Source organism: Abramis brama (assembly GCF_963993115.1).
Source record: "Abramis brama genome assembly, chromosome: 21".
In the NCBI taxonomy this organism is placed as follows: domain Eukaryota; kingdom Metazoa; phylum Chordata; class Actinopteri; order Cypriniformes; family Leuciscidae; genus Abramis; species Abramis brama.
In genome coordinates this window covers 16,928,333-16,944,575 of record NC_139983.1, presented here as the reverse complement: position 1 = coordinate 16,944,575, position 16,243 = coordinate 16,928,333, and the positions used below count along the sequence as shown (strand labels likewise).

Below are 16,243 nucleotides of genomic sequence, written 5' to 3'. Positions count from 1 at the left end.
CATATCAGTTCAGAAGGTGCTATATACATCATTATCATTATTATTATTTTTATTATTATTAATCAAGTAAACAGAATAGATGTTGTAATAAGCAAAAAGGGGAAAAACACATTCTGTTCATTTATTCTAGGCTACTTCTTTCCAAGTAGGCTACTTCCAGTTTTCTTTGTGGTTCTATTGGTGTTGTTCATAATCTGTTTGCCTCTACAAAGTATGCTTTATTAATAAGGTAGGCCTATATTGTGTAGGCCTACTAAATTTAGTGCTTGAATATTAAGCGTATTAAATGAGAAAAGAACGCTTGATTACGGTGCCGTTGTCCGTTTTAGCAGAGTGCCATCTAGTGGTAGCAGATTTTCTCAGACAGCTGTGTGTGGATCGTGCAAGGCTAAACCGGAGAAATGAAAGTCTCAAAATCCAAATTAATCAAATAGGATCGACTCAGAAAGAGTCAATGAATGCACGCGTGTCACCTGATCCACAAATGCATAAATCTTACTTGTTGCATGTAGGCTACATATTCTGACCTACATTAATACAAAATCGAGGTTTTGTATCAACAACTATGTCTCTATTTGTACAAAATGCTGCACATTCATGCATTTCTGGATTTTGCACACACAAGTTGTATTAGTTTAAATGACGCACATTTGTGAATTTGTCAAGTAAATGGGTAGTTGTGCACACATTAATAATTAGCACCAGGCCTATTAATTTGTAGTTTGTGTGTGGGTTGTGAAATGCTTAAAAACCGCGAAAAGGAAAGTCTCAAAATCCAAATTAATCAAATGAGACTGACTCAGAAAAGACGTCAATGAATGCACGCGTGTCACCTGATCCACAAACGCACATCTTCTTTGTTGCATGCGCAAGTTATTAGGCTATACACTAATACAAAAGAAAACATTTGTATTCACAAAAATGTCTCTATTTGTACAAATTGCTACACATTCATTCAACTTTGAATTTTGCACACGCAAGTTGAAAGGGATTTGGTTGTAGATAGTAAAACATATCTGCAACCTTGATCAAGTTCATAGATTATAGAGCTTGCACGTGTTAATCATTTTGATACTATATTCATCCCATAGTAAGAGAATGTAGGGAACAGTAAAGACGTTCTATCATATGCCAAAGAAACACGAAAATGTCATCATCCAAATGCAATTTTTTTCATATTTTCTCCAAGCTAGCAAGATAGACATCCAGATGAGAAAAAAATAAAAATAACTGAAAATTATTTAATTTTTTATGTGATTTTAATCTTTAAACAGGAAAAAAGCGATAGGCTTAAATGCTAATTCCAACATTTTTTATTACTTTTTTAAATCTTTGATTTCTATTTTTTTCTTTTAGGATATGGTGGCTAAAGGTGACAAAATGTATTTGTGTCTAGTTTAGGTTTTGTTTGTAAGAAAAGACTGTCTTGTTTTTCAGCTTCTTGAGAGATCTATAACCAAAAAAGGCAATAAAGTCAACTTTAAATCAGTGGAATAAATAATAACTGCAAAGAAAACATTCACAGCGGCAGACTGCAGTGTTGTGCAGGGCTGGGATAAGGAAATAAGTTTGGAATCAGTCTCGCAGGAGCACTCCATAATAATTTTTAGTATGAATCAAGTTATGTTTGGCTAGTGTTGAGAAGCAGCAGTTTTACACGAAAGCATTACAAATAATGTATTAAAAACAATAGTAATAGAAAAGAAATACTAAGGCAAGTCTCAAAAGATTGTGCTAAAGCAAAAAAAAAATTATAAAACTTTTTTTTGTAATTGAGCATTTCAAATAATACAGAAAATGTTAATTAAAACTTTGAAATGCTCAATATATACATCAGCTATACACAGAGTGCAATAAACTGTATTTATAACAAATGCCAGCTCTTGTGTTTACTGTGTTACAGTTTCACAAACAAACAGAAACATTCCTCAGACTATGTGAAAAACGGTCGCCTCGTTTATAGCCAAGTGTTAATTTGGAAAGCAAAGTTTGCATTCAGAAATTAAACCAGCAAAGTCTTAACCCAGAATGTCTCATAAGGTTATTATAAATCAAAAAGAGAGGAAGCAACAGAGAAAGACAAGAGTGGAGAGAGGGAAGAGATAGAAACTTCCACTTCTTTTTGCACAGAAAAAATAAATTCAGTGCATATTCATTATGGACCACAGCCATAAAATAAAAAGGGTAATAGCCTATAAAAAGTAATCCATACATACTTGAAGTGTGCCTTGACTGACACGTAATGGCATTAAAATAATAATCACAAGTTTATTACCCGTGCTCGTGGGTGCAACAAATATTTTAAGAAACAAAATCTATATTATGGATACAATTTGCTGTTATTAGCCATTGTGTCAGTATAAACTGTATAATATGTACCAAATCATGTATCTAGTAACATGTAAAATACGCCAACATTCCAATGAAGAAGAAAGTAACACGAAATATAGGAATTGCATTGTGCGCATGCGCGGTTCGAAATTCCACCTGGTTCCATGAGTTTGGGAGTGTGTGAGACTCTGCACGTAGCTCAGCGGAATCCCCTTCGCCAGATGTCGAGGAGAAGAGCAGTGTAGCCTCTCAGATAAAGCCCAGCTGCACACCAGAAGCATCGTAAACACAGAAGAGTCCTCCATCCACTCTGAGCTCCTCATCAGCACCACTAGAGCAACATCTGGATCGATTCACTGTTTCTCTGCGCGTGTGACAGCCTGAAAGGTACGAGGTTATTTGCTTTCCAAGTTTGATTTGTTTTATTTCGTTTTTTTTGTTTTATTTAGTTTTCAAATTATTTGTTGTTGCAATGACTTTTTAAATCGACAGAGCAAATGCAATATGATGCATTATAAGGTACCTACATGGAAAACTTTTTGATATTAAAAACTCCTTATGCGTAAAAAAAAAGTATCGGGCAGGAATTTCTTCTGGCTGAGAAAAAGTGCCGACCGGACGTGCACGAGGTTATCCTGCACTCAATCTTCAATGTACGCAATAATATAGTCACAATAATAAACTATCTAAATGTGCATTGATTGAATACTTAGGAGAAATAAGTTTCAAACTCATTAAGCACGACTTAAAGTCAGTCTTCGGATCTAATTTGAGATATGACAGTGTCCGTAGATATACGTTTTTATTTTCGCTATTACGAGGAATATGTTTTTGTTCTAAAGCGGATATCAATGTGGACAAGTTAAAAGCACGTTACATATTTTGCAACACTGTAATAACGTTGTTGTTACAGTGTTTCTCTGCGTCAAGCACGCGTAACGTCACAGCGTGCGTCTCGTTGACTGGAACACTGCTGAAGTGAGTATTCAGTGTTTAAAAAAAGAAAAAAAAAAGAAGTCCCACCCGCCCTATTGCGCAGATTTTTTTTTTTAACTTTTTATTTGGCATCTGTTATCTGTGAACCTTTTGAAGAGTTTGCAGTCACTTCTCTTGCTCTCGAGGGGGCGGGGCGAAGACGTGGCAGTGCAGTCTGGACCGAATGAACTGCGTTTGGCTTCCATGCTGGACCCTCACGAGCTCACGAACACCACTATATGGTCTTTCCTGTAATTATGCAGGACCGTTTGAACTTTTGACAATCTTAGTAGTGTACTCTAAGTGATAAATTCTTTTCGCATATACAAGACAAAAAAACAAAAAAACAATGACAGGGCGTCTAAAAAATGATGGTACCTAAAGCTAGTCATTGCTAATTTAAGGACTTTTATATTTACATATTTAATATTTACATTAAATGAGAGTGTCTACTCATTTTGAAATTATTATAACTGATTATGATTATGACAATTACTCCAATTAATTGCTAATACTTATTCTGTTATACATGATGTGTCATTAACATTAGCCAAGAAGCCTTCTGTTGTTCACATGGTGGTTTAGAAGTTCCTGCAGAGCACATGAGCAAACACAGCGGACCAGGTCCTGTTAGTTTGGTGCCTTGAGGGCCTTTTTTTGTTTGTTTGCATATCTCATGTGTCAGATGCCTTTTGCATACCATGACACATCTGCAGCATATTAAACTCAGATTTACATTTAACCTTCTAACTGTTAGAAGTTATAACCCCCCTTGTGCTTAGTGTTTAAGCTTTAGAATGATACTTTGTTTTTATTTATGAATATTTTTAAAATATGTGATGGGGAAAAGGCATTAAAAAAGTGCATAGTTAACAGGCTATGATGCAATAGTTTTTACTAATAAAACAAATAGTGCTTGTGATAATGTGTGTTACACTTGTGTGGATCTCATTGTGTGGAGTTTGTCAGGGCATTTGTCCAATGAGGCGTTCTCTTTGCTCTAAGGCTTACCCCTGGTTGCCGTATTTGTTCTTTTCAACAAACAAATGTGACATCTTGTTTATACACGCTGACACTGGCTTAAACACATAAAAGGGATCTTCCCATAGGCCCAGCGGAATGCTCTTTGTTTGCTCTCTGGACGCCACATTTGTGCCAAAATTCTGAGCCAGCAGTGACCAAATGCAGCCGTCTGTATTCCATGTATCCAAATGGGAGTGCACTGGGGGTTATGGCAACCAAAACCCAATTTTCCAATGTATATGTTTGCATTTTAAGCATTTTATCTCTTTGTGTGAACACCTCAAAAGACAGAAATAATAAATTCTTCCGATATTGTCAGGAAGATGTGCAATGATGTGCAATGCATTGTTAGATGTATCACATTGACACTCTCTGTTTCTCTCAGGATGGCATTGTCTTGGTTCCTGTTGAGTTTCCTCTTCCATTCCCTGTATGCCCACAATGATTTCTTCACTTCTATAGGTAAGATGATCTTCCATTGTGTTGTTCTGCCTTGTATCCATTTCTGATTAGGCTATACATCTTGCCAAACATATGAAACATGCAGGAAGCATCTATCTATCTATCTATCTATCTATCTATCTATCTATCTATCTATCTATCTATCTATCTATCTATCTATCTATCTATCTATCTATCTATCTATCTATCTATCTATCTATCTATTAGAGTTTCGTTTGAATCTGAGGGGATTTCATAAGAAGAATTTTTATGCCAATCAATGAACAAAATGGATATACTCCCATAGCAAAAAATAAATACAAAAAATAGTACTTTTACACAACTGAGCTGGACTCCCTTAATGCATAGTGGCCTTTGGGAGAAACCATTTCAGAAATGGCTTTTGATATACCCAAGTAATTCCAACCCATGTACATTTTAGTTTGATGCTGTTATCTATACATGGCAATTTCAGTAAACAATGTGACTGTTTAACAAAATTGTCATTGAAGCTTTGTGTAATGTTTAGTCTTCTGTTTCAGATTTGACATTTTACTTTTTGATTTGTAGGCCAGATGACAGACCTACTGTACACAGAGAAGGACCTGGTAAAATCACTAAAAGAATACATTAGACAAGAGGAGAACAGACTAGAGCAGGTCAAAGAGTGAGTAAACACACACACACACACACACACACACACACACATAATGATTTTTATACTGTACAAACTATATATTCTATCACCTTAGACTAACCCTACTCCTAAAGCTACCCATCACAGAAAGCTTTCTGCATTTTTACATTTTCAAAAAACATCATTTAGTATGATTTATAAGCTGTTTTCCTCATGCAGAACCAAAAAATGTCCCTTGAAGGACAAAGATTTCGGATATTGCCATCTTTGTGGGGATATTTTGTCCCCATAATGTGGGGTTTACCTGGACACACACACACACACACACACACACACACACACACACACACACACACACGTACGTCTGCATGGGTAGATGTGATTGTCCTTTACTTCACAGATCATTTCATAAAAATGTGTTTCTTTTTGGTAGTCATTTGACAGCTCATTGATAGCTGGTGAATATTTTGTTTCTTTACCTGCATCAGGTGGGCAGACAAACTGGACTCACTGACGAACACAGCCACGGAGGACCCAGAGGGATTCCTGGGGCACCCGGTCAATGCATTCAAACTGATGAAAAGACTCAACAGTGAGTGGGCCGACCTGGAGAGCCTGGTGCTGAAAGACACCACCAATGGTTAGTGACAGTCAAAGTCTGACATAGTAATTATTTATCTATACATAAGATATATTTATATAGTTTCTGTATTTTACTATCTCAAGTGTTGCGTAACATGAAGCTGTTTTTGAACTGATATCTGACTTATTATTCATTTGCTAAGAATGACTGATTTGTATTTACCAATCAAGTCCTTCTTTCTACATGGTTCAGAAACAAACAAAACATTTTCAGGTTGAATTTTTTGCATAAATAACAGTATTATATGACATACAATACCATTCAAAAGTTTGGGGTTGGTATGATTTTTTTTGGAATGTTTTTGAAAGAAGTCTTACATTCACAGGGGCTGCATTTATTTGATGAAAAATACAGTAAAAAAAAATAATATTGTGAAATGTAAAATTTATTTAAAATAACGTAAAATTTATTTATTTTAATAATTTAAAATAAAACAATTTAAAATAATGGTTTTCTATTTGAATATGCTTTAAAAAATAATTTATTCCTGTGATGGCAAAGCTGAATTTTCAGCATCGTTACTCCAGTCTTCAGTGTCACATGATCCTTCAGAAATCCTACTGATAATAATAATTTCTGATTTGGTGCTAAAGAAACATTTCTCATTAATATCAATGTTGAAAACAGTTGTGCTGCTTCATGTTTTTGTAGTAACCGTGATCATTTTTTGTCTGTATACTTAAATAGAAATAGAAAGTTCAAAAGAGCAGCATTTATTTAAAATAGAAATCTTTTATAACATCAAATGTCTTTACTGTCACTTTTGCTCAATTTATTGCATCCTTGCTGAATTAAAATATGAATTACTGTAAAACAATGTACTGACCCCAAACCTTAGAACAGTACTGTACTGTTACTGTTATGTATGATTTTTGTCATACAGTAGTAATTGCATTATTTGCATAAATGTCTCTATATGTGTTATAAACTTCTTAAGCTGTTGTACTCCTCAAGATCAAGCCTCTCCTCTCTGTTTTCTTTTGTAGGGTTTATCTCTAATCTGACTGTCCAGAGACAGTTTTTCCCAACAGACGAGGACCAGACAGGAGCAGCCAAAGCTTTGCTTAGATTACAGGACACATACCAGCTGTCTGCCAACACCATCTCTAATGGAGACCTGCCTGGTGAGCGACTGTGCATGTCTACGTGTTTATGCATTCCAGACCCTTTGAAAATATTTATCAAGCACATTGCATTACCACGGACTGAGTGAACTCTGTGAGAAGCATCATGCTGTCTGTGATAAGTTGTTTTTATATTTCTTTGGAAATTCTTTAAAATGTTCCCATGGGATAGAGTGATAATATCTGTGCCATTTTAAAGAAATGTAAACACCACCGACTAGTTGTTTACACCTGGAGGTGATGTGTGTTTCAAATGTCTCCTGTGACTACTTAACCGCAGATGGTTATTTAGTCGTTGTAATAGTCGGTGTTGTAGTCGAATGGTTGATTGACAGGTGAGAAGGCTGTCCTTTGGAACAGCAACAAAATAAATATCTTAAAAAAACAACATTGAAATCATATTAGTATCTTGATAGTTAAAACAACGCTACCGAATATATGACATCCAATTAAGAGACCATTTGTTTTGTGCGTCCCTTTACTGGTGTGACCTCAGGTGTTGTGCACAAGAGCCGGATGACGGTGGCAGACTGCTATGAGCTGGGGAAGATTGCATACTCTGAGGCAGATTACTATCACACAGAGCTCTGGATGGCTCAGGCCCTCACACAGCTGGATGAAGGCGAGGAATCCACCATAGACAAGATCACAGTTTTGGACTACCTCAGTTATGCCATCTACAAGCAGGGTGAACTAGAGCGAGCCCTCGAGCTCACCAAGAGGATGCTGAAGCTGGGTAAAAAAATCTCATACTAATCATTTAATAACATGGTTAAATGCAGTGCTATTTTAGTGTTGTTTGTATATTATATAGTATTTATTACGATTTAGAATTAACTTTTATTTTTATATTTTTAAAGGGATAGTTCACCTTAAAATGAAGATTATGTCATAATTGACTCTGGTGTTGTTCTATTTCCGAATGCCCTTAATTGCCGTATGCAAAAGTATCACAGAATGATCCCATCCGACCCGTGCCGTATATCCCAAGTGTTCTGTGGGTATACGATAAGGTTTAATGAAATCATCTTGATTTCTTTCTTGATTTCTTACAACTTGTGTGCTTTTTCTGGGTGAGAAAGAGTGAACTGTGGCACTAATAGAGTCTCATGAATGCACACTTCATGCAGCCGTGCAGAGAGACCAACAGCCAAGGTCAAGAATTTAATTAAATAACACATTAAATTTCGGTTTGTTTTTTCTCCAAACCCTGTCGTATACCCACAGTACACTTGTAATATACGGCACATGTCACATGAGATCATTCTGTGATACTTTTGCATACGGCATTAGAACAACACCAGGGTGAGTAAATAATGAGTTATTTTTAATTTTAGGGTGAACCAACCCTTTAAGTTTTAGTAATTATGTTATGTGCATTTTATTAGTTTTTTATATTTCTGTTTAGCTTTAATTCATTTTTATTTCAGTTTTCGTTTTAGCAATTTTATTTTTTTAAGATTAAGGTTTTTTAAATCTAATATTTATGTTTTATTTAAGATTTATTTAATTTAATGAAAATGATTTGTAATTGTTTTAGTTATAGTTAACAATAACAACACTGGTTAAATGTAATCATTAAATCTTAAAATGAATATACATTTTTCACAAACTCACTGTAGCATTTAAAATAATTGAGTTTTATTTTTTAATGTTTATTTTTGATTTATTTAGTATGAAAATAATTATTGGCGTATTGGGAACAGCCAGAATTTCAGTACGTATATATACGTTTTTTAGTTTATTTTGAGTAGCCTACATAGAAAATAGCCTTTGCCTTTGTGTGAATCTCAGACCCAGATCACCACAGGGCCAATGGGAACCTAAAGTACTTTGAGTTCCAGCTGGAGAAGAGAACGGCAGAGGCTGAGAAGAAGGAAGTGGAAGATAAAAAAAGAGAGAAGAAAGTGCTGGACAAACGTGACACTGAGAGGAAACGGTCCAAAGACCCTCTGCCAGAGAGACAGAAATATGAAATGCTGTGCAGAGGAGAGGGAGTAAAACTGGTGAGCAGAAAGATTGTCCACCCCCCCCCCCCCCCCCCCCCCTTACTTTTTACATGTTTAAAATTTTCTCTCATATTCTTTCTTTTGCTTACTTTACTAGACCCCACGCAGACAAAGCCGCCTGTTTTGCCGTTACTATGATAACAACCATAATCCACTGTTGCTTTTGGCGCCAGTGAAGCAGGAAGATGAGTGGGACCGCCCACGTATTGTCCGTTATCATGACATCATCTCTGACAGTGAGATCGAGACAGTGAAGGAGATGGCAAAACCCAGAGTGAGTAGGACTTACTGAAGTTATGCTGTGGTTTGCAGTTTGAACTTGTGATTTGGTTATTATTTTAATGTTTTTTTTTAATGTTTTTTTTTTTTTTAATTATTACACATTTTAAATGATATATAATGTATAAATTTTTTTTTTTTTTAGTATACATCTTCCAGACAGTGACTTGTTTATGTGGACCTTAACCGCGTACAACACCTTTTTAGTTTTTTGCTAATATTAGCTGTCATTTCAATTTTTGGAGATAGCTTATGTGACTGTTGAATCATAAAAAATACTTTTTGAAGCTCAAAAGTCAAGTTTAGAAGCATGAAATAATGATATGAATAGTTTTTAAATGCTAACAGAAATCAAGAATATAGAAGTAGAAGTTTGAGTAACTTTATTAACTTAGTAACTTATATATAAATGTAGTATTTATGAGTGAGGGGTTGAAAGTGCTTTACAGGAGCCTGTGTGTAATCCATATGTGGCTCCTCAGCTCCGTAGGGCTACTATATCCAATCCCATCACGGGCGTGCTCGAGACCGCCCCCTACAGGATCAGTAAGAGGTAAGGCCATAAGTGTGGGAGTCTAGATAGAACACCGCCAAAAAGACGAACCGTCATGCCTTAACCGATCCCTAGAATCTGAGAACTCCTTAGCAGAAACAATGCAAAACACTGCAAATCATAAATCACAATTGTTAAATTAATTGCTATAAAAAAATGTAAAAATATTTTTTAAATAACTAAAACAGAGAATAAAAACTCACCAGCAACTTAATTAGGTACACCTGTTCAACTGCTTGCTAACGCAAATATATAATTAGCCAATCACATGGCAGCAACTCAATGCATTTAGGCATGTAGACATAGTAAAGACAATATGCTGAAGTTCAAACTGAGCATCAGAGTGGGAAAGAAAGGTGATTTAAGTGACTTTGAACGTGGCATGATTGTTGGTGCCAGACGGGCTGGTCTGAGTATTTCAGAAACTGCTGTTATTTTCATGCACAACCATCTCTAGGGTTTACATAGAATGGTCTGAAAAAAGAGGAAATATCCAGTGAGCGTCAGTTCTGAGGGCGAAAATGCCTTGTTAATGCCAGAGTTCAGATGAGAATGGCCAGACTGGTTCGAGCTGATAGAAAAAGGCAACAGTAACTCAAATAACCTCTCGTTACAACTGAGGTTTGCAGAAGAGCATCTCTGAACAAACAACATGTCGAACCTTGAAGCAGACGGGCTATAGCAGCAGAAGAACACACTGGGTGCCAGTCTTGTCAGCTAAGAACAGGAAACTGAGGCTAGAATTCACATGGGCTCACTAAAATTGAACAATAGAAGATTGGAAAGACATGGCCTGGTCTGATGAGTCTCGATTTCTGTTGCTACATCCAGATGATAGGGGCAGAATTTGCCATAAACAACATGAAACGATGGATCCATCCTGCCTTGTATCATCGGTATCATCTTGTATTTTCTCGGCACACTTTGGGCCCCTTAGTACTAATTGAGGATTGTTTAAATGCCACGCCGGTATTGTTGCTGACCATGTCCATCGCTTTATGACCACAGTGAACCCATCTTCTGATGCCTACTTCCAGCGGGATAACGTGCGATGTCACAGTTCAAATCATCTCAAACTGGTTTCTTGAACATGACAATGTGTTCACTATTACTCAAATGGCTTCCACAGTCACAAGATCTCAATCAAATAGAACACCTTTGGGACTGCTTGATGCTATCATGTCAATATTGACCAAAATTTTCAGCACTTTGTTGAATCTATGCCACAAAGAATTAAGGCAGTTCTGAAGGCAAAAGGGGGTCCTACTCTGTACTTGCAAGTTGAACCTAATAAAGTGGCTGGTGAGTGTATATATGATTTTTTTTTTAAACATTATTTTAGAGCATACTGAAATCTAGAATTTAAATATTTCATTGCATGTTCACAGGCACTAGCTGTGACTTGTAACTTTGTAAACGCAAAATAGACATTGAATTCATGCTGAGGAGTTTTCCGCCTTGCCGTCTTTTTTCATTGTGATGGATAAAAAGGTAAAAAGACAGAGTAAGCAATGCTCTACTTTGTTACTTTTTCTTTCTGTAGTTGTCATGTGCTCTGTGTGTAGGGCTTGAACAGGGACAGAGTGATTCAAAATTATAATTTGAAACTTTGGGATTTTGTAATTCAAGGATTTATGTTAACAACTTAAAAATGATTTAAAATTTTGCATCACTGCTGGTGTACAGTTCTGTCCCTGTTCTTTACATGGCTTCAGTTCAGAATATGACACTAAAGTGACTTCTCTTTCTCTCTCTCCCCTTTTTTTCCTCTCTTTTATCTGCACTTATTCTGTCCATGTCCTTGTGCTTTTGTGTGTTCTTGCTCCTCTTTCAACTTTTCCTCTTTCTTTCTCCTCTTTGCTTTGTGTAATGGTGAATAGCTAAAGCGAGCCACTGTGCACGATCCCATTACGGGAAAACTCACCACTGCCCAGTACAGAGTCTCCAAGAGGTAAGGGATCAAAAGTCAAAGGTCAAAATATCCTATCCAAAACCATCATCATCTCTAGAGAGCCCCCCGTGAAATGGAGATTCATAATGTGTGCCAAAATTCAAAAATCCAACCTTCACTTGGCCATAGACGTTTTGGTGACTCACTTTCACAGGCAGCAAATGTTAGAGTCTTTCTTCTACTACAGTCCTCTTAATATTAAGACTATCTGAAATGTTATCTGAGTCGATAAATGAACAATTGTGCACACATACAGAATTGCGCCTTAGTCTCAGTCTCTGCATGAGCAGCCGTGAGTCTGTGAACTAAAATAATTTTTTTAATAAGCTATACATAGTTATATCGTCTGCCTCATTTTTCCTCCCACACCAGAGTGGTTTAACTTATCCTAGTTATTATGAGTGTGTATGTTTGAGAACGCACGTCCCAGCACCGGCAGACTGGGTGGAGTTGCTGGAACACTTGAGGGCTCCTTTCACACCAAAAGCTATAAATGAGTCAGTTTGTGAGTTGAAGACTTCAAACATTATGTTGAGAAGATAAATATATTAAAATAAATGGTATATAACACTACCATTCAAAAGTTTGGGTCAGTAACGTTTAAAAAAAAAATATATTTTTATTCTGCAGAAACATTAAATTGATCAAAAGTGACAGTGAAGACATTTATACTATTACATATGATTTCTATTTCAAATGCGGTTCTTTTGAACATTCATTCATCTGTGATATTCATTTCACAATTTTTGATAAAAAAATAAATGAGCATGAGACTTTATAAATAAGCATGGAGCACCCAAACTTTTGAACAGTGCTGTATACATATTTTTTTAAATCAAGGATGTAGGTGTCAATTAGCAATGATTTTAAATGGAAAATAACTATCATGTTAGAAATCATGGTTAAGATGAATGTTTAATGTTGATTTGCAGTAACTGAGGGGCCTCTCTCTCTCTCTCTTTCACACACACACACACTCACTCACTCACTCACTCATAATCCTGAATGAGATCAGTGTTTGCTGAATTCCTTTACTCTGATATTCTCTGTGAGGAATGTGAACTCATTTTGCTGCTTGCTGCCCCCTCTTTCTTTTTAATTTCTCTTTCCACCATTCATCGCTTCCCCTTTCGGTTTGTCTTTATCACAATCAGACTTTTTCACATTTATAACTAAATAAAATAAATCCAACTGTAGAAATCTTTTCACTGAAAACAGGATGTGAAAACGTCTGAAAATCATTCATGTGCATGGTGTGGCATGAGGTTGGTTTATCATGTATAATGGAATATGAATTGCTTTTGTATATAGTTGTTTCACTTTTCTTCAATTTCTAGTCTTTTTCTCCCCTCATTGTAGTGCTTGGCTGTCTGGATATGAGCATTCCACAATTGAAAGGATTAACCAGCGTATCGAGGATGTTACAGGCCTGGAAATGGACACAGCAGAAGAGCTGCAGGTAAGAGGAACTTTTACACAACCAGCCAATCAGATGCTTTTAGTCAGACGACTCATTCATGTAACAAGAATGCAGCTGTTGTAATATTGCTCTGTTAAAAAGGTTGTCATAAGCAATGCTTTTCATCTCAGGTTGCAAATTATGGAGTTGGTGGTCAGTACGAACCTCATTTTGACTTTGGAAGGGTGAGTTCCTGTGTCTTTCTTTCACAGATAAAAAGACACACATATCAGCACTATAAATCAGCGTAGGATTATTCAATTGTTTATATACAGTACCATTCAAAAGCTTGGCGTAAGATTTAAAAAAAGAGAATGCATGTCTTTTTCAGCATGTCTTCATTAAATTGATCAATAGTGACTGTAAAGACATTATTTATAATGTTAAAAAGGTTTTCTATTTCAAATAAATGCTGTTCTTTTAAACTTTCTATTCATCAAAGAATCCTGAAAAAACATGTATCATCACAGTTTCTACAAAATATTAAGGAACTGTTTTCAACATTGATAATAATAACAAATGTTTCTTGAGCTCCAAATCAGCATATAAAGCTGAAGGATCATGTGACACTGAAGACTGAAGAATGCAATTATATTCACAATATTACTGTTTTTACTGTATTTTCGATAAAAATAAATGCAGCCTTGGTGAAAATATTTTTTCAAAAACATTAAACAAATCTTACAGACCACAGACTTTTGAACAGTGGGGTAAGCTTGTGTCTTGAGTTATTTTTTTACACTGTGTTCTTATAAACAGAAAGATGAACCAGATGCCTTTAAAGAACTGGGAACAGGAAACAGAATTGCAACTTGGCTCTTTTATGTGAGTAAATTGACTTTGACGTGCAGACACACATACAGTATATCAATGTCAATCATAACTATCAACATTTTATGGTCTTTGACATGATTTATCACATATCTGATTTGCTTGTTTGCTAGTAAATATGCTTGTTAAAATGCTTGCAATAAAATGTAAAGCAATATAACATTATAGCAGTGGCGGATGCAAAAAGTCACACTCTAAAAGTGTGGGTGGGCTGGAATAATTCGCATCACCCCTTGTTTATCAACTTGGGAGAAACAATTGACAGGCAATACGCACTGTAATCTCCCATGACTTTAGCACTGTCAGGTTTCGCAACAAAAGACCTAAAAGCTCATTCAAATCAACAATGCTTTATTGAAAACTAATCACCAAGTCCAGATCCACCAACAGGGCTGAGCCTAAAGGGGTGTCCAGGTGACAATGAGGGAAACCTATTGATAGATGAAGAAGAGTGACCGCTCTGATTGCGGAGTGCGATCACGTGACAAAAGATCAAATCAAAACCACTGTATCACTAAGAGAAATCGCAATATCTGTATCGACAACCAACAGTGTCAGTTGCGCGAGTGGCGCCAAATGCTTGAAAGTTGGCAGCCTTGTATAATTTTAGGATATAGTTGATCTGACAGGGTGGACAAGCTGTCAATCTGGTCCAGGCCCACCCGTAGCTCCGCCCCTGCATTATAGAAATGTTGTATTGTCATGACATTATATTACCTGTTGTAGATGAGTGACGTGTCAGCAGGGGGCGCTACAGTCTTCCCTGATGTAGGCGCAGCAGTGTGGCCTAAAAAGGTGAAACGCCACTAAAAATAAATAATTTTCTTCATGTGTAAACTAGTCAATTCATTTTAATATTCACTCTCTCTTACCTTTCAGGGTACAGCAGTATTCTGGTATAACCTTTTTGCCAGTGGAGAAGGAGATTACAGCACAAGACATGCTGCCTGTCCAGTTTTAGTGGGAAACAAATGGGGTGAGTATGTACACGTGCGTGCGTGCGTGTGTGTGTGTGTGTATATATGTGTGTGTGTATTCTCACTTGTTTTATTTTATTCTACTCTCTTTTCCTCCAGTATCAAACAAATGGATACATGAACGAGGTCAAGAATTCAGACGACCCTGTGCAGTGTCTGAGATGGAATGATCACTTCTTTTCTTTTCTTTTTTCCTGTTCAGTGTCAGTTTTAGTCAATATGATCTGTGTGTGTGTGTACAAGGAGTGAATGACTGCATCAATCTATGCATTTCTTCTATTGATCAAATAATAGACCCAGAAATGCTGTGAGGTTTCTGGGCAGGATATTCCCTGACTGTTGAAAGATGAATATGCAATCAAATCAAATCCAAATTCAATCAAATATTTTATTTTAGTTATTTATTTAGGGTTGAATTTGAACTCCTGAATTCCTGTCATGTCTTAAACTCCAACAGACCTCTATTTTTTTTTAGAAGTCTTTCATTTAAACCACTGAACACTCCATAAACCTTAATATAATTGTTAAAGAAAACACGGCACTGTGCAAGACCAACTTTTTAGACCAAAAAAAAAAGGAAAAGGAAAATAATCTGTTACAAAATTGTTTTTATAAACCCCAGAAACATTTAAAGTACCAAAGAGTATTTTTTTTATTCCTGGGGCCAATGCAAACTATGTTTGTCTTTGTTTTATATTTAGTTTTTTTATGTGCATTTGGAAATATTTTTAAGTGTGATAGTTTTTTACAGAAATAAAATCTATGACATCATTTTCAGTTGTCTTTTTTTTTTGCCTTGTTTTCTAAAATTTTGAGATGTGTTAGAAATGTATGAGTTCCACAACTCTCACACTCTTGCATACTTTTTTCTAAAGTTTTCCCTAAAGTAAATAATGCTTTTCTATACTCCAGTTTTCAGTGTCACATGATCCTTCAGAAATTAATATTTCTTATTATCAATGTTGAAAACAGTTGTGCTGCTTAATATTTTAGCTTTTTTTTTTTTTTTT

General features: G+C 35.9%; 1 protein-coding gene across 2 annotated transcripts; it reads left to right on the top strand.

Moving 5' to 3' along the window:
• Positions 1-2,497: 2,497 nt before the first annotated feature.
• Positions 2,498-16,004, top strand: p4ha1b (prolyl 4-hydroxylase, alpha polypeptide I b). Of its 2 annotated transcripts, none has more exons than XM_084096376.1 (15): positions 2,498-2,718; positions 4,715-4,791; positions 5,341-5,437; positions 5,896-6,047; positions 7,037-7,174; positions 7,671-7,910; positions 8,969-9,180; positions 9,281-9,457; positions 11,896-11,966; positions 13,326-13,425; positions 13,557-13,610; positions 14,185-14,250; positions 14,983-15,051; positions 15,136-15,232; positions 15,333-16,004. In XM_084096376.1, the coding sequence occupies exons 2-15, from the start codon at positions 4,716-4,718 to the stop codon at positions 15,401-15,403; spliced, it is 1,620 nt and encodes a 539-aa protein (XP_083952502.1). In that variant the 5' UTR covers positions 2,498-2,718; position 4,715; the 3' UTR covers positions 15,404-16,004. The 2 variants fall into 2 exon arrangements, with proteins under 2 accessions (XP_083952502.1, XP_083952501.1); XM_084096375.1 differs by lacking the exon at positions 11,896-11,966 and adding an exon at positions 9,945-10,015.
• Positions 16,005-16,243: the final 239 nt, after the last annotated feature.